The sequence below is a fragment of the Bacillus rossius genome, chromosome 1 (assembly GCF_032445375.1).
Source record: "Bacillus rossius redtenbacheri isolate Brsri chromosome 1, Brsri_v3, whole genome shotgun sequence".
NCBI lineage: Eukaryota > Metazoa > Arthropoda > Insecta > Phasmatodea > Bacillidae > Bacillus > Bacillus rossius.
In genome coordinates, this window is record NC_086330.1 from 362,989,174 (window position 1) to 363,008,413 (window position 19,240).

General features: G+C 39.6%; 1 protein-coding gene across 1 annotated transcript in view; it reads right to left on the bottom strand.

The window, feature by feature from the left end:
• Positions 1 to 6,269: 6,269 nt before the first annotated feature.
• LOC134528332 (uncharacterized) overlaps positions 6,270 to 19,240 on the bottom strand; it is a 38,460-nt gene continuing 25,489 nt past the window's right edge. Inside the window, exon 5 of the mRNA XM_063361868.1 lies at positions 6,270 to 19,239. Within this exon, the coding sequence (XP_063217938.1) occupies positions 16,274 to 19,239 (2,966 nt within the window). The 3' untranslated portion in view covers positions 6,270 to 16,273. The remainder of the gene's footprint in view (position 19,240) is intronic.

Below are 19,240 nucleotides of genomic sequence, written 5' to 3' on the forward strand. Positions count from 1 at the left end.
TTAAGTTGATGCGGCCGGATTAGGTCCGGGACCGAAAAAAGGGACCGGGTACTCACGGAGAGGTTAAGTAATAAAAGGGGTTTGGTTAATTAGTGACTATATTTACCGGACGTTACTTTCAATGTAGACAAAGGATGTTGCCTCTCCGTGGGACATAGGTCCGCCCCGGTCCATGAGCTGCGCTGAACTGCCGAACTGGCATGGCGTCCGAGGGAGGCTCGGCCTCTCTCGCGCCAGGCGTGACCTCATTACGCTAGACTCCAAACGGGTGTGTCTGGAAGAGATTTTATTGTCGCTAAAATCCTCATTTAATGTTTCAGGAGGAATGGGTACGGTTCTTCTCTTGTCTACTCAGGTTTCCGCGGCTTTGTCTTTAATTGCTGTTCGGGTCGCCTGACTCGGGTGGGACATGGCCAGGGGTGTGTTCCGTTAGCGGGAGCGTATACTGGCGGGTGCAGGTCGGGCTCTGGGGTGGTCGTCGGCCAGACGACGTCAACGTCACCCAATGTGCGACGTGGCGTGTAATCAACGGTATTACACCAGGCCCACAGTCGCATGAATAAACGACACACGTCATTTGTTGCATCACTTCAGCGTCTGATTAATTAACCATACGACTCCCAACCACCACCAAGTAGGGAATTCCTCATAACCCACGCAACACCGCCGACGGTCCTAGTGGGCCACGCAGGGCAACCGATCCCACGACCCATGTATCGACTAGAAACAGAGCTAGTCTGGCGCCCACCCAGAAACACTGCATCGACAACCGCCATTCCCGCTAGGAGCCGCACCGGGACTCGAGCCCGAGACCCCGGACGATGGCACAATTATAATTACGTAGTACACTGGGCTAAGAACTCGTAGGCCCGTAACTCCGGCGACGCTACATGAATCTTAGGACTGTCCCAGAAATTGACGCGTTAGTAAGATTGTTTTTTACGTGTTGCCTACTGGCTGCCCCGTGCGGGCTGAAACTAATTAGCCGATTGGTTAGGATATCCCGTGAAGCGCCGACATACCATCTCGCAGTTCGTACATAGTACTTACATATCACATCGAACGCTCGTCTTGGATCACTGAATAATTAGGTTACATACCACTCGGTAAGTCGAGGCCGACCACGGGACTGGAAAAAAAGGTTTACGGAATCATACAACTATTGAAAACTACATAGCAGTGAAAATAAGAAATGATGGTCCCGTGTCGCGCAGAGGCTCCTGACCTCTGTGAGCCCCGGAAGGATACTACTGCTCTCACCGCGCGCGACCCCCCTCCCCGCCAGCCGTACTGCGCAAAACGCGTGATTCTCGCGGGAAACTGAACGGGCCAGGTTTGGCACAAGGCACATGGTGAAACATAATTTTTGAAAATATAAAAGGTTAAACTATGAAAATAAAGTCTAATATGTTCCTGTGGAAAAAAGACATAAAAATTTGTTGTAGTTCGGCGGAGGGATATGCCACACCCGGCCGGTTCCTTCCGCCGACGTGGCACTTGTTACATGGCGTTTGCCCCGTTGCACTTTCTACACTCCGGTGCGCACCCAAGCGCGTTCGGTGCACATGCCTTCGTGAGACATTGATGAGGCATAGCAGTCTATGCGACATAGAGCAACATTGGTGGTCGGCGTCAAATTATTAGCATAAATTATGAGACCAACACAAAATGGAAGAAAATTTAATTCACACACACACACACACACACATAGCATTAACAATCCTGTTCATTAGAACAGTTTTAAAACATTTTTTTCCATCTTTTTGTATTTCATTACCATTAATTTTTACAAAACCCCGGCATCAATTAAATCAAGCTGTATAAATTCTGGGGAATTCCTAAATTTTAATGCTTGGGCTTGAACTCCATTACCAATGTAATTAATACCTTGACACGATGCTAGGTTTATTCTACTAAATTTATAAAGAAAATAGGGGGTTTTTCCTGCAATTTTTCACACGGAAAATTTCGGTTGCTAGATACACGGTAGTTGTCAGCATGCCATGTTTGCTGTAGGTATGTAAATGATTATATTATAATGAATTACTGCTCCATGAGGAATGTTTAATTTAGTGTGTATCCGTACCTGCATTCACTCTTCAGATTCACCCCACAGTTGATTATGAAAAATGGAGCCAACACAGGGTGGCGACATAACGTCGCGCCTTCCTGTCGCTAAGGTCGCAATTGTCCCTTTTTATCCATGTACACCAGGAGTTAGCGAGTGCGAGTGTCAGTGCAATGGCCCACTGTGTGTGCATACAAGCGACAATTGTCCGTTTACAAGATGCGGCAACTAGGTTCCCTCGACTACCTACCGCACGACGACAGCGCAGCACGTCTGTGGTCCTGCACTCCTCTGCAGCTTGACCAAGTCGAGTAGATGAGAGGTTTCTCACTCTCGACATGCATTATGCTTCAGCCTGACCCAGTGGCCGAGCAGATGAGACTCCCAATAGTCACCCTGCACTTCGCTCCAGCCTGACCAAAGTGGCTGAGGGGAGGACCCCACCACTACGCGCCCGCCGGCTCCGGAGTCAGCGTGTGGAAGTGCGAACAAGTGGTGAGAGCACGGACTGACAACCGGAGCAGCCCTGACAACTGCTAAACCCACGCCGAGCGAGACGTCGCCCTGTAGACCAGGGTGCTGATTCCAGAGGAACAGTTGCTAGAGGCGAAGTTTCGGGCAGCTAACCGCATGAAGGACAAGCGGAGGCGTCGCCAAGAGCTGCTGGCTCGCGTCGACATGGGAGAAGCAGCCACAGGAAGAGACCAGCCTCAGCCAAGCCATCCCCTTCCCCCGCCACTAAGGCCTAAACCTACCCCTGAGAGATCGACCTGAGCCCCAACCCACATCAACGATCACCGGGGGTCGGGTGGAACCGGCATCAAGGGTAGCATTCTGCCTTGGAGTGAAAAGAACGAAATCGTAGTAAAAGTTTCAGAATAAATTACAATTGTAGGGATTTACTGTATTATTTAATTTTTAAACTCTATAAATCATTATAGTACTGTACTATTCATTTCAAAATATTGATGTTAAAGGCCTACCTATTGATCATACCTCTGCTGGGGAAAGACTGAATGCAGAAAAGAATGCATTAAAAGGTGCATATTTTTAATTGGCACAATTTCATAGGGTTTGGAGGCGAACAAGAACACAATATAGGAGAGAGTATCAAAGGGTATGGCCTGTAAGCACAAAATTTTCATCCACAATTCTGTAATGTTGTTTAAGGATCATAATTGTATATTTGTACTTTCAAGGGCACAACTAGGAATGAATTTTTATTAAACAATTTATACTTTAACCTTACAATATATTATTTTTTTGAACCCAAAATCCCTACATTGGGCACAGTAAACTTGTTTACACTAAAAAACGGCATAAAATGTGCAATCCATACTGAAAATTACTTAACCAATTACATCTTATGTAATTCCAGTGTAAATTTTGCACTCCATTAGAATTGAGAATTGGTACATTCCGGCAGACACTAGTAACAAGATAACTGTATAGTTAGGGCCACATATTTTTCCTTGCCATAAGAAGAAAAAAAAAAAAAGGCCATTTAGGGCGTGCTTGCAAACACACAGAACAGCAGTGATTTGTATTTGTGTACTAACAGTAAGTATGTATCTAAAAGAAACTCAACCATTCACTAAACAGACGATACTACAGTTTTTTGATATTCAGCTAATTATGAAATCGTTTCATGAAAAATAAACTAGAAAAGCAAACTAGTTAAGTCTCTCTTATATTAGAGCCAATTGCGGATACAGGAATTTTTTCTGAGAGGGTATTTAAAAAAAAAAATACAATTTCCATACTCAAAAAAATGTACAACATAAAGGGATTAGGAAAGTTACATTATCATTTTAAATTTGCATCCCTTTCTGCATGGTTTGACGTCGTACCGACCATGGCCTTTAAGCCCGTGCTCCGCACCGCCAGTACCGTATCCCGTTTTCGGAGCGCGCCCCTTGCCCAGCCGAATTGAGTCAGGCGAGCGCCTCGGGCGTGACCCCAATAGACATAATGAAAGTTAAAGGTACGGAACCCCGGAGACTCGAACCCATAATTCAATTAGTACGAAATTACTAATTAGCCGACATGTAATAATTGCGTCGTAGACACTCCGGGCGAATACACCACGCACGGAGCAGACAACTAACCTCATTAACAGTCACTGCGGCCACTGGCCTTAATTAAAATGCCCGTGACTATGATCTAGTCAGAATAGGAGAAATCCCTCTAAAACAATTCGCAGTGGGACATGTTAGTAAATTTACAGTCGCCAACTTGATGTCACAATTTAAATAATTAAATACATTAAAACCATTGTTAAGCCTTAAGCACCCAATTACCAGGTGGTACATTTTAATTGGGCACCTGGAACATGTTTTAACTGGTAATAGAGTAAATTCAATTAATATAAGTTTTTTGATGCCGACTCACAAAGAAGAGAAAGTTTCTCTTCCTTGCGAGGCGGCCATGTTCGGCAGTCTCCAACCACTCCGCGCCGGGAACAGACGTGTGTCCGTGGGCAGCATCCAAGTTTTCTTTCTTTGATTATTTTATTCTATACTAAATCTTTAAATTTAAAACCTCTTATTAATTCATCGCTGCCCACGTCGACTCGGCGCGTATTTTACGGAACCGGGCCTATCCCGACCGTCTTCATCGTGATACCGTGATGTATCGTATCACAGAACGTACGGTACTGGCCGACTCCAGCGAAAGTGTTTATACTTAAGGACGCCGTGCATATGCCTGCCGGCTGCACACACGTAAGTGTTTCGCCGAATTTAGGAGCCCGCTCATAGAGCCCCCCCTGCACCCGTTAACTTTCTGCGCTGGCCGTCTCCAGCGAGCAACGACCCACGTCCCGCGAGACTGCTGCGGTAACCATTGTCACGTAGTGTTGTGTTTAGTGTTGGTGAGAATTTTTGTAGCGGGACTGAACCGTGGAGCGGACTTGTAGAGTGTACCGTGTACCCACATGGACCCCCGGTGAAACTCACAAATTAAATGTATTCTCGCCAACTCGTATATCATTTTCCGTAATTCCCCGTCCTCCACACGGCCGAGCGGCCTTCACAGTCAAGCGTAGAACCATTCAGGTTACATTCACACCGTGTACCTGGCGGGGCACGCGGGGGCAGAGTACCCACGACCCCACACCAACGGCCTAGCAGCCCGCTAGCCTGGCGCCCCTCCGGACAACAAGAGCATCATGACGCCCGTAGCGCCCGTCAGGTACCCCCCCGGCCTTTCACAGAGGTCGGGTGACAGCAGGTTTGTTGTTCCAGGTGTTTTAACAACTCACCTTACATCACCAAAATAATATAGCGACTTCACCGAGATCGCACAATTTTTCATCACTTCAAGGATGGCATGATATATGCTACAGAATAGTGAATTAAATGCAAAAAAATATTCTACATACTTCTTTATGATTCAACCGCAACTTCTATATGACAGGATACACAGCTTCGACCAGCATAATACAACTAAAACCATATTTACATAAAATAGAAAAATACCTAGTTAAATTTGTTATGCCTAATTACTAGGGCAAGATTTTATAGTGAATTGTGATAAAACTGAAATAACACAGAAAATCATGTCAAAAACTTCTCATAACACCGAAATGCAAGTTAATACACCATATACATAGCACAGAAATCAAGTTATATCATGGAATTAAGTAGCATTTACCCAAAACTTAATTCAAATCATAAAAAAAGTAAACTTTTAATAATTGAAATTCAAGAAATGTAGTTATTTTGTGCCAAAAATTATACCAAAGTGCATGGATCAGAAAAATCAAATTCGTTTAACTGTTCATCTCTTTTTTCTGGGGGGAAAAAAACCCCACCCTTTTAAACCTCAAATACTCTATTTTTATTGTTTTGTTTAGACCAATTTATTACAAATTATTTTATTCTAAAATGAAGCACATTAATTTTACAGCTAGTTTGGTGGCTTAACTATTAAAAAACAGCTGTTATTAAAATAAAAACAATAACACAGAAATCCTGTGCTTTAAAAACTAAATTGGAGTAAAAATAAAACCACAAAATCTTGTCTCTACTAATTGTTTTTGCTTGATTTAATTTTTCCATACAAAGCTCTCAAAATGCAAAATTACTTTGTGTAAAAGAAATGTATTTTTCCTAATTAAATATTTTTCCACATGTTATATACTTAATACTCAGTTATCCCTAACAATGAGGCGGCTTTTGACCAGCAAAATACAACCACATCCACATCTACATTCAGTATTTATTGTTAACTACATAAAATGTTTATACAGATCTTGAAAATACAAAATATTTACATGCAACAGCTAAAGAAAATTACAACACTTGCAGACCCACTAGATGTCCAATGCAGAGACATGCATAGCACGCTGAAGAAGCCCGTGCAACAGTTTTAAAACATTGCAGACAAAGATTTTTTTTACTCCAAAAATGCTAGTTTTTCTCTCTCTTTTTTTTTACACTGTGTTGTTCCAGGGCGAAGGGTTCTAAAAAAAAAAAAAAAAAATTGTAGCTTTACAATGAAACTTTAACTCGCCAAACCATAGTTTACACAATTTTACAGTATACAAATGTAAGGCTTTTTAAGGCTCGCCTTTTACAACATGCACATACCCTACGCACAAAACCAAATTTCATTAACTATTACTCCTGGAAACATTAACCTCACTAGCGGAGTAAGAAATAAGTCTAAATCATCATAATTTACAATATTTTTTTTGGTGCAATTGAGGTTACACGGTTCTGTCATGACTTACAACTATCAAGTCAAATAATTGGTTGTTTTTACTCAAAATATACAAACATTAACAAGCTATGTATGTTTTCATCTCAATCTGCAGAGCCCATACTGACATAGTACTATGTTCTCTTCTAGATTTATATTTTAACGGAAAGAACTCAAAAGGAAAACTTAAGAGAACATGTAAAAGCCCCATACTGTAAGATTTAACATGCTTTCAAGTTACAGAAACTTCTGGAGCATCAAGATGACCTTGGATCTTTACACAAACTGAAATTATGGCAGCATTACGTTTTATGGTGATCACAAAATTCCATACTAATGAAACACCTGGTGTTCAATCTTTAGGGGGTGGTTTCCAAAATTATTTTGTTTTCATATTACAGCTGCAGTTGAGTGTTGGAAGATTTTTTTTTTCATAAGAGTTTATCAAAATATTTAAAAAATTTAAAATTGCCCAATTTGTAGTTAAATTCTGAGAGGTACATTAATGTGATTCATGTTTTGTATTAATAAGATGTAGCCTACTTTTTAAAAAAAAAAAAAAAAAATCAATAAATATAAAATTTTTTGGTGATTCCAAAACTCAAAAACTATTTTTCACACCAGAATACATTATAGTCAACAGCAGCTAATTTTCCGACGTTTTAATCACAGACTTGATCAACACCCAACTATTCTGCTTAACCAGGTAACAATGCCAGATGACATTGGAGCATTCTAAGGTTAACCATTAATTGTGCTCACAATTTTTCACCATGTAGAATTTTTTTTCCTGGTGTAGGACACACTACATAAGACTATGTTACATAGGCTTCCAGCTTAAAACAGCATTATTTTTTTTAAAGAAATGTTTCCAAAGACCATAAAAGGTGCATTACTATAAATATATATACTTTATAACTGTGGTATTAACTGTTATCATTATACATAGAAGGAGAAAGTGATTTTATGGATAGTATAATGTAAAAATTTAATCAGCAGGTTCTTATTTCCAGTGCCAAATTAACGTGCCTACAAGACATTTTTCAAGCACTAATAGTGAATAAATTATTAACAATGCACTTTTCAGCATTTCTAATGCATTTAGAAACAAGGAAACTTTAGTATCTGATGACAAGCATTAACTTTTGTACAGTTCACTTTTATAAACTTGCCTGCATTCTGTACAAAACTGTTATGTACAAATTTCTCATACATATGCAACAATAGAAAACTACATGTACATGCAGGCAGTAAAAAAGAGAGCCTTGAAAAAAAAACGCAATGAAATTTCGAGTGTGTGATAAAATGTACAACTGCAACATCTACAAATATATACAATTTAGATACACAAAATCCAATAACACCACACCACATGATACATTTTCATCCTTTACTTAACGATATGGTGACTACATCAAAATAATCTGCATTTTTAAACATATTTTATCTCTTCTATATTCAAATTTATTTACAAATGACACATTCTCAACTTTTTTTTCTACTAGCAAAAGTGGAAAAATACATAAAACATATTTATAACACAGATTTCTGGCACATAAAATGTTTTTTTTTGTACACAACCACATTCTAAAAAATCCATCCACAACCCATTACCCAACATTTTGAACAGAAAACGATAACGTTAACCATGAAATAACTCAAAATGATTAAACCAAAGTTTAAACAAAAAAAATTAAAACACCTTGTAGGCTTACTTAGTTTAGGACAGAAATAAAGTTTAAGAATCTTGGCATCAAGACAAACACACTAATAAAATAATTCACAAATTACTCAAAAAAGAGAATTAAAATTTTATCAAGCAATAATATGATATGAAGAAAATGTTACTGTCATCAGGCATCACATTTTTATCTCAATTGTGAAGTTTATTTGTCCTATGCCTTATTTAGCAGACTCGCAACACCTGTAGAAAGATGTTTTTAATCATTTGTTTTGCTATCAGAAAAAAAAAAAAAAGAATTCCTTCCTCAAACAGCAATTTTCATGGGCAAAATCTCAAAACAATACCTAGTTAGTACACAAAACATTCCACCAGTTTAAATGCTGGTATTAATCCTAACATTTCCACCAAACACTCACTCAGATGCTTTACAAAATATACAAATGCACACAAAACCAACATTCCTAGTAATATCTTTAACCCAAGAAAGAATAAATAAAACATAAACCTGACATACATGCAGGATAAAAATATGTATTTCAATGCCCAACTAAATAAAATTTTGATTTGTGGTGTACACCATTTATTTACAACCAACCTATAGAACTATACACAGGATTTATTTTATTTTTAATTTAGCTCTTCCTAGAAATATAAAAACATATAGGCCAAGCTGTTACAACTAAGTGTACTTCAAAGATTAGTTCAACATAAATGTTTTATTTAAAACTCTTTGTTACTGTTAAGAACATTTGTTGAAAAAATAATAAATATGTATCTATAAATTATCCAATAGAAACCCTCATAAATGGCATTATTCACAGCTTTAGTAACACCAGAACAAACATCAACATTTAATATTCTTGGTACTGCAACATCAATTGTAAATAAATGAAATGTCAGTAGAAGCTGCTACTGTACGAACAGAACTCCCTATAAAATATATAATAATTTTTATATAATAAATCATAATTATTCAGCACACACTTTTCTAATTCAAGTAAAAAATTTTACATAATGACTTCAATTTTCCAGTTTCAAAATTTAGATCACTTAAACCTTGAAATTTTAACTCTGAATTTGAACATCCATATTTCCTACAAGATAAAACAATTTTGGTCTAAATAACTCATTTTAAATGCTATTAGTAGTTTAAATAAGTAATCACCAATTTAGTTTTGCTTATTGCAAACCTTATGTAGTTCTTAGATGCTTGTTTTACATGGGTTCAGGTAAATAATGTTCAGAATTATTTTAATAAAATGAATAATTCTCCGGACAGCAAACACTACAAAATTTTTATTCCTTTAAAAAAAAAAATTTTTTTTTTAAGGCAGCATATAAATTTTTTGCTAGTGGAATATTCAACTGATAAGTTTTCTAGTATGTATTCTTATTATACAAAATATTTGAATTAATAATGAATACATATATATTTATAAATAAAATGTGAGTGAGTCTTTCATTACCTACTCTCCAGTGATGCGTGAACATCTCGCCTCGGTAACGAGCAAATTCAAGTGATCTCATGTTGTTCACGTTGCAAATAAACTTATAACACGAAACTAACACACAAAATATTTGCTTTTTAAGTACGTACCAAAATTCCTAGGCACGAATCACAAACTTATTTTCTAAGCCCGCTGTTAGAATTCGCTGCATGAATCGTAAACGTTGCTTGTGACCATCACTCACAGATAGCAGCACGAAACTAATAGAAATTTTAAACTATTAGAAACGACTCTGATAAATGCTACAGACTTGAAAAAAATCCTAAATCCCAGCTTTTGACCTGATTTTTGACAAGAAATTTGATTGAAAATCTTGTTAAAATTCCGTAAACAGTTAATACCATAAAGTTTCTGCACACTAGGAATTGGTCGGTCCCAGTTCTCGGTTCCGCCAGTTCTCAGTAAATTATCCGGCACCAAGAACCGTAAATACGTCGGTACCGGTGCAGGTACTACGGAAAGCACAACAGCTAATACTTTCCCCGATAAAACGCTGTGGTAAATTGCCGGTGGCCAACACGCAGACGTCTTTTAACTTCACTTCAAGCCCCATGTGACACGTGAATAGTTTGTAAATCTTTAAAATTGCAGGCGACACAGACAAAGAGCAGTCTCCCCCTCCCTCCTTCGCCCTCTTGCTCACGCCGCTAACCCGCCCACATGGAAAGTTACCACCGGCAGAAAGTGTCCCAATGTGAAGAATTTTTCCGCCGAGATTCTGACCCTTTTTTTGTCCCTCTTTTCACTAGCAGACAGGGATCACCATTTCAACTAAAAGTAGACTTATATAAATAACACAGGCTCAATATACTTTTAACACTTATTAAAAAATAAACCGACATGATTTTAAGTCGTCTTTCAGCACTCAAAACAAAAACTTCCTTTGTTCTGTCCACTTGCCCTACCTCTAAAAGCCTTCAAGGCCACAAGACCGGTACTTTACACTTTCTCTCTCATTCCTCCAGTGCTGGCTAGCAGAGTTTTTCCATCACTGCCAACCCCTTTTGCAATAGGATGTTTTCCCCTTCATATGCTCTTCTGACATATCTAGTCTCTCCAGACTTCAGCACTTTCACCCCAGTCAACTACATTTTTCCCAGCCACAGAATTCCAAGCTAAATGACCCAATGACAATAACAGTTCCCTTATTCTGAAGAATTGGGTATTGCAAGAGGGTCCTTTTATTATTTTATTAAATAAATATTAAAAATAGCTTCACTGAAAATAATTTTGTTTGTAAGTGGAATTATTTTTTTATATAATTTTAATGTTATATTTATATAAATTAACTTGTCACTTAAGTTTGTTATGTATGTCCTTGTATAACTAAAGAAATGTATTTTTTACTCAAGAATTTTTCCAATTTCACCCAAGATTTTGTGTCTGCACCCAAAAATTATAAAAACTTAATACTCAAGAAATTTCTGGGTCTCTAATACAACCAACATATTATGTATTAATATAATCTTTAAACAGACCTCTGTTAACTTGGTTGTTCCATCCCTTACCCATTACGATACAATCATTACTTGCTACACCAGTATTAGTTTAAATTAAATGTTTTTATAAATTAATCTCTTGTGAACAAATATATACATTTTTCTAAAGCAAAGATTTATCCAGCCCAAAAAAAAGGCAAGTTAGTTGGGGCTGGGTGACTTGTTTGTGGTCTTAATTATGGTACAGTAGGTCGCTGATGAGTCATTTATTAGGGTGTACTGTGTCTTTGGTGCAACTTGAAATTGTGTGGCGGTTAACCTGAAACCGAGAACCAAGTTTTAAGAACCGGAACCAAACCGAGAACCGGGGAAAAAGTAGAACTGACACATGACTAGTGCACACGTTAGAAGTTATACTTCTGTGGTATTACTAAAATATTAACCTGAAACATTCTAAAACACATAAACCTAACTATTATGTTTGTATATTTGGTTTTGCTTCAACAATAAAAATCAGTCTGTAAATATTTCCTAAAAACAAGCTGTCACCTTACTGATCTGATTCAACATTATATGTATTACGTTACTAATAAAAGTTTTTCCAGTGACAAAATTTGAACTTAAGGTTAACAAGCACGCTCTCTACCACTGTGCTTTTAGGCCAATTGGGAATTTAGGAGAGTTTCTATTATAATTGTAATGCTATTTTCCTTACTTTTTTTTAAAACTTGAGATTACTTTTTACTATGACTATTTTAGTTGACAAAATATATTCCAGGGTAGTTTCACTACCACAAGTTTCTTTTGTCATACCAAATCGTTAGGTACCATCTTTGCATCAAATTTATGTTCAGAGACTTCCATTCCATTTTCACGAAATTACTCCAAGCAAATGCAGTATACCAAGAGCTATGTATGATGTTTACACATCCAAAAAGCCTCGAAACTATTCAAAACATAAATAATGTAAAATTTGCATAAAATATGAAGAATTACTTTATTACCACCAACCTAACAATGAACAAATGTTTAGTTTCTTCTCAGAGTTGTATGAACATTGTATGAACTTTATATACATTAGAAAATATCTGCAACATTTGTTTCAATTTTTAAAAAAAAGTTTATCAAAGTAGCAACAACTTAATTGTATAAAACATGTTTTATAGGATTTAAATTTTTACCCCCTGCAAATGCCAAATTAATTATTTTGGCATAAGGATAAACATAACTCTAGGCCTGTTGGGAAAATCAAGAAGTTTGTGAGATTCGCATAATTGCCATGAATCTATATGCTAGAACTGTCATTTAACAATTTTTATTTCCATTAAAAAATTTATTAACTTTTTTCAAAAAGATAAACAATATAATATATAAAGAAATATTCATTTCACATAGATTCTAGTGCAAAGTCAACTATTGATAACATAACTCATTAAAGTAAATATAAATATGTAGCTGATAAATTTACCTGAGTAAATTAACACATTTGAGGCCGAAAATACTGCAGCATAATAATGTACTAGTAAGAAGTACCTATGTATGTGGCAAATTGAACTAATTTGTTGGTAGTGAAGCTAAAACATATTTGATATATTGTTACAGAAAAGCCTAAGTGGCAGCCCTGTTAAGGAACATGACTACATGAAAGTGAAGTTTAAGATGCACCAATTTTTCAAAATAAATAATAAAATCTTACATGGAAATGCAATTTTTAACTACAACCATAAACCGTTTCAAGAACTTTGGCAAGATAATAAAGTAAATTTTTTTTGAAAGATGTACATCCGCCTCTCCAAGTACAACTGTTTGATTAATGTGTTTAGAAATAACTACACCAATGAATTACGGCATGATTTGTAGTATGTAGTCATAAATTCAATGTACCGCTGTTTTTCCCCAAGCAATTTTTAATTTTCCATGCTTACACAATAGCAACAAAAATTGAATGTGACAAATCAAACAGTAGCTTATCTTTAATTCTATAAGTTATTACCTTGCCTCATTGCCTATTACTTAAGGGCAATTATGCACCCATCTTGAATTTTCCCCTCTTTTTGCTATAATTATAATTTTGATTTATATATCCTATTTTTTTTTTGGAATGTCAAGGCATTAATCATATCTCCTCGACCTTCTACAACATATCACAACCACAGCTCTCATGATAACCACACCAGTTCACAAGTGTTGAGGTCAACAAGTAGCTAAAGTTATGTCCTATGCCACGTGACCCAAAATTTTTTTTTGCATGGAATCTTTATTGCAAGCGCTATTAAATATTTCATATTTCAAGATGGTGAGGCCTAACATCACTTTAGCTCATGATACCATTAAAAATGGCACAATGATCAATATCACATGTAAAAACTGACCAATGTTTACCAGTCAGCAGCAGTTCTGGTGAGCAATGCCAGAAGCTCTCAGAGCATGTTTCCCAAGCTCATGCCAGGATGCGCTACTCTATTCATGTGTTATAGTTGGTAGACATGCATTTAGTAAACAGCCGGACAATAAGTTAACAGGTTTAAATAATCTTTCTTGTTAATTGAAAACATAAAATTCTTGTCTTAAATTTATTAGGTATCTAACGCAATTTTCTAGATCAATAACATAATTAATATGTTACTCAATAAATATTGCTAGCACCTATGGCCTGGCCTAAAGCCTAATGCGAAAGCAATGAGGTCTGTGAATATTTTTCGGATGTATTAATACTGAATGTTAATTTTCAACATGCAATTCTAACATTTATACATGTATTTTTTTATAAACTGTAAAACCATTTTGTTAAGACACCATATATTACGAACACCCCTCTATTATGATCCCTTTTCCAGGAACCATTAAAAACTTGTTTTAAAAATTGGAAAATTAGAAGAAAATTGGCCAAAAATTATTTTGAAGTGCATTGCACTGCATTTCTCTTGGCGAACACTGTACTGCACATGGAGCAATAGACACCACTTCCCCTGCCTATCCTCTTCAATGTCCTACCAGAGATGATGTGTCTGTGGAGTCACGAATGTCTTCCTGCCGCCCAGCAGTCTACTATTACGATATCACTTACAACTTGGAGTTGAGTGATTTTGGATTTCGCTTAGTGATTGCTTGTTTGTAGATGACTTGGTACACAATTTTTTTTCCTCTGTTTTTGGTTTGATTTGATGAATGATTGTTGGGAACCCAAACTTTTTAAAGATTTTTTAAATATAATATACAGACTTCTAATTTGTGTAAAATGAATAGATAGCGAGCCAGTAGACCCTCATTGAAAAGTAGGTATTCACAAAGTGGATGAAAAGAAGCTAAAAATGAGTACACAGCAACATGGCATACGAAAATGAGAGAAGAGAATGTAAATGCAGTGCAGAAGAAAGGCCATAATCTAATAAAATTAATGTAAGGAATTTCAGTTATTTTTTTTGGGTGCATTTATACATAAATTGTCATAAGCCACAGCTTTGGACATTATCTGGTGAGTTTTCATATTTAGTACTTGAAATCACTATTTTTGTGTGAGCTTTAATTTTTCTTCTTATACTTGTGCTGTACCCATCACAAAGTATTAAAATATTCGGCACTTTTGTATGCATGATACGATACGTCATTTATGCTAATGAGCCCATAAATTTGTTATAATATTCTAAAAAGCAATATGTCCGCAGAAACGTTACGTCGCCAGCAAGTCAGTGAACGCAAGAAGTCGGTGCCTGGTATTTGTCAGGGGACAGACACGGCGGTATTACAGGGCGGGCACAGCTGACTGCCACCCGTCCTCTCCTCATTCCCCTTCTCCTCATCCCTTCGTGACATTCCGCATCTTGCTCGCCCGCGTGAGCGACAACAAAGCCACGTCACAATGTTTAACCTTCTTGACCTCGCTAGCGCGGTACATAGTTATGGCCCATGTCTAATGCAGTATATAAATTTTACCTCTATTTTGGAATACAGTTGCAAAGTGTTTATACCTAATTTTAATAACTAGTCAATTATATGCCACAGACGACTGAACACGAACTTGGTGCGAAAGAAGGCTTATTTCGACAGATAGTTTTCAAGACGGGTCATTAATCCAACATGCTTGTTCACCCCCTCCCCCCAAATTTTCTATTCCCAGGACCCACGAGGGGTCGTAACAGCGTTTTACTGAATCATTAATATTAACAAATGATTTTAACGTGAGCAGTGTTTTGAAATGGTTCAGTCAACAAATATACTTCAATAGTTGGAAAACAAATCAGTATTTTAATTAGTATGCATATCTCTGTTTTCCTGGAACGAATTAGAGCGTTACTTTGAGGGGCAGGTGTAGTCCTTTATGTAAGTAAAATCAGTTTTCACTTAGTCCAAAATTTCAAATTAATTAGCTGATTAAGAAATATTCTAGGATAAGTAAACACAACAGCTTCATTAAAAATAAAGTAGGTTAATAACTAAATATAGCTGAAAATGTGTAGCTAATAAAACACTAACATGAATCAGATGGTGTAATACACACTTTATCATCGCCTGCTCCGAATATGGAGAAAGATCACAACACACAAAACTAAACGGTGACTCTTAACAAGTCAAACAAGAAATACACAAAATGCTAATGCTTTAAATATATATAACAGAAATATTACAAAAAAAATCAACATGCTGCACTGTAAAAACAAACTAAATATCCTCAAAATATTTATAGATGGATTAAATTTCTTAAATTATTTTTCATAATTAAAAAAAAAGTCTTAATAATGTATTGTAAACACGCATTGTCATAGACAGACAATGTACCACGAAAGTGACACGTATAGTCTTCAAATACACCACCACATGGCCACTTAAAAATAACGGCATTACAATCTGTGCCCGCTAACAAATGCCCGGATCAACCATCGTTTGCATCGGCAGTGAGGTCGACCATCGACGGCAACGGAACCACACCAGAGGACGAGGCTGCCACGGCGTCCACCTCGCGCATCTCCTCCAGCTCCAAGTCCTCGTCATCCTCCGACACGCGCTGCCTCTTCTCCGGGTCCCCGCTCGCCGAGGCTTTCCTCTTGGCCCGGCACTCGGGCGGCGAGTCCTTGCTGCCGGAGCGCGTCTTGCGGGGCTGGTGCTCCGGCATGGCCTGCAGCTTCTCCAGGGCCGTCTTCAGGGGCAGCAGTCCGACGGCGTAAGGGATGTCCTTGGGCGGGGAGGTCTTCGATGCGTCGCCTCCCACGGGCTCCACCGCCCCGTCTCCCGGCACGACGGCGTCATCCACGACCCCGTACTCAACGCTTCCTTCTGGCCGAGACTCGGCCGGCCGACTGTTCTCAGCCTCTCCGTACTCGGCGGTGCCTTGGTAGACCACGCGCGTGCCACCCTCCACGTTCGCGATCACACCACCTTCGAGGATGACGAACTCCCCCGGGGCGCCGTCTTCTCCAGCCCGAACCTGTGTCGTGTTCGTGTCCGACGAGAGAATGCTCTCCATTCCCAGCGTGCTTTGAACGTTTTCGGCGCCGACAAAACATCCGTTCCCGCTAGGTTTACCGGTGCTCAGTTTGATGCCCGAAGCATCGGGACTGAGGACCATGAGGATCGACTCGTCCAACGAATCATCTGCGCTCTGCACACAGCGAGCCTCTTCTGGACTGAGTACCATCCTGAGGTCTTGAGTTTCCTCGTCTGTAGTGCTTCCCGGCTGAGCTGCCGCCACCACCTCGTTCTGCTGGACTGCCTCTCCGCCGTCCACCTCCTCCTTTACTTTGCTCGCGTCGTCCGTGTCGCTGTTTTCGCCCATCATGGCCTCCAGTTCCTGCTCCACAGACATGGTTTCTGCGCTTTCACCATGTTCTGTCGCTGCCACTTTCTGAGGAGCCTCGCTACTCGACGACTCTTCCTGAAAGATGAAGTTCTGGGCAATGTCGCCACACGCAGTCGTGGTCACGGCGTACTTGGAGACCGAGCTGTCTTGTGCCAGAAACTGAGAGGGAAAATCATCCTTCGAGGGACTCGCTGCATCACCCAGCACGGAAAATCCAGGTCTTGCCTCTTCTCCATATCTGTCGCCTGTGATCACTTCATCAGCTTCGTCGACTCCACAAACATTAATGTTTTCATTATTATTGTGGCTTACTACCAAATTTCTACCCATAATTTCATTTTCAGGTACTGCTTCATTTTTTTCTCCAGTGTTTGTACAAGATATATTAATACCAGGTTCATCTATCACACCAGTAATAATATTGTTATCTGAGTGGATGTTTTCTGCATCAATAGCTGTCACATCATTACTTTCAGCATTAGAATTTTCTGGCATGTTATGAACCAGAGTATTCCCATGATCCACAACAGGTTTGTGCAAACTGGTTTCAACCGGTGGGTTACCCATGGTCAGCGTTAGCTCTGCTAGGGTGTTCAGTGTATTTTCAATAACTGGGGTGTCTAAGGAATCTTGATCTTGTCTATGAAGGCTATCTGGCACAGGCTCAAACGGATGTTGCACTAACGCTTCTGAACTGGCCTGGGAGGTAACCGGACCTTGTACCTGTGATATCTGACTCTGTTTTAGCACATCAGGCATTGCCACTTGTTCGTTCCCTATGTGGGTCTCCTCGGGTGGAGCTCCGGGCTCCTCCGGTAGCTCCTGAACGATGAACTGTAGGCCTTCCCCACCGACGATGTTCCCATCCGCCACTTGAACCATGCCGCCATTTACTATGTTCATCAACACCTCCTCGTTGACGGTGATGTACTGGCCATTGCCACTGTCTAGTAGTATGGGCACGTTTGTCGGCAAGCCCGCCTCCTTCAACACTTCCATGCACTGATTGCTCACCGTATTTTCTGACGCGACATTCTCGCCCTCTGCCACTTGATAAATGATGTTCGTGTTGCCGTTGTTCTCTTCTTGAGTTTCATTGCTGTTGTCTGCCACTTGGTATACAATATCACCACTCTTGATTCCTTCAGCGAGTTGGTACACGATGTTGCCATCATTACCAGCACCCTGTGCAGTGATTAACTGATCCCCCACTTTGTACATGATATTTCCACTTGCACCACCAGAGCCGTCTGCCAACTGATATATCACGTTCTCGCCGCTGGCATCAGAGACTTGGTACAAAGGCTCCTGCTTGGTGACTGCCTCGACTGACTGTGGCTTAGTGACAGGTTCGTGGTGCATCTTCGACTGCTGAGCAGTCACCATCCCCAGTGTCTTGTTAGCGACTGCCTGCTGTTGCTGCTGCTGGAACTGTTGCTGCTGAAACTGCTGTTGCTGGTTATCAGACTTCATCTCCTCCTGCAATGCTTCCAGTGCCTTGCGACTGGCCTCCGCTTCCTTCTGAAGGGCGAGTTCTGTTTCCGAGATGACCTTCTCCTTGAACACGAGGTTCATCGACCGTTTCAGAGGCCGTCCCCGGCGGCGGGGAGCCTCCGGCATGTACACGGTTTTCACTTCCTGTTTGTCTACGGCAGGCTTGGCGACACCAGCGCCGGCCGTCATCACGGGGACTCGCTCTATCACATCCGGAACTCGACCGGGCTCCTTGCGTGCGTCAACCGCCGACACGGTCCGAGGCTGGTGGAATCGCACGTTTTTGCTGACGGTCTGCAGCGTCTGAGAAGAGTTCTGCTTATTGAAATCCCCACCTGAGAGAGAGAGTAGGAGCTGCGCGGACTCTGCCTGCTGGTGCGTCTGCTGCTGCGGGGACATGGGGACGGTCTTGGAAGCCACCTGGAAAGTGGTTTTGGCACCGTCTCCAGCCATGGTCACGTTAGTCTTCAGACCACTGGCAGGAACGAGCGTCTGCTGGATGCCCACGCGCTTAGAACGGCCCATGAACGCCTTTCTTGCCGCCTCACC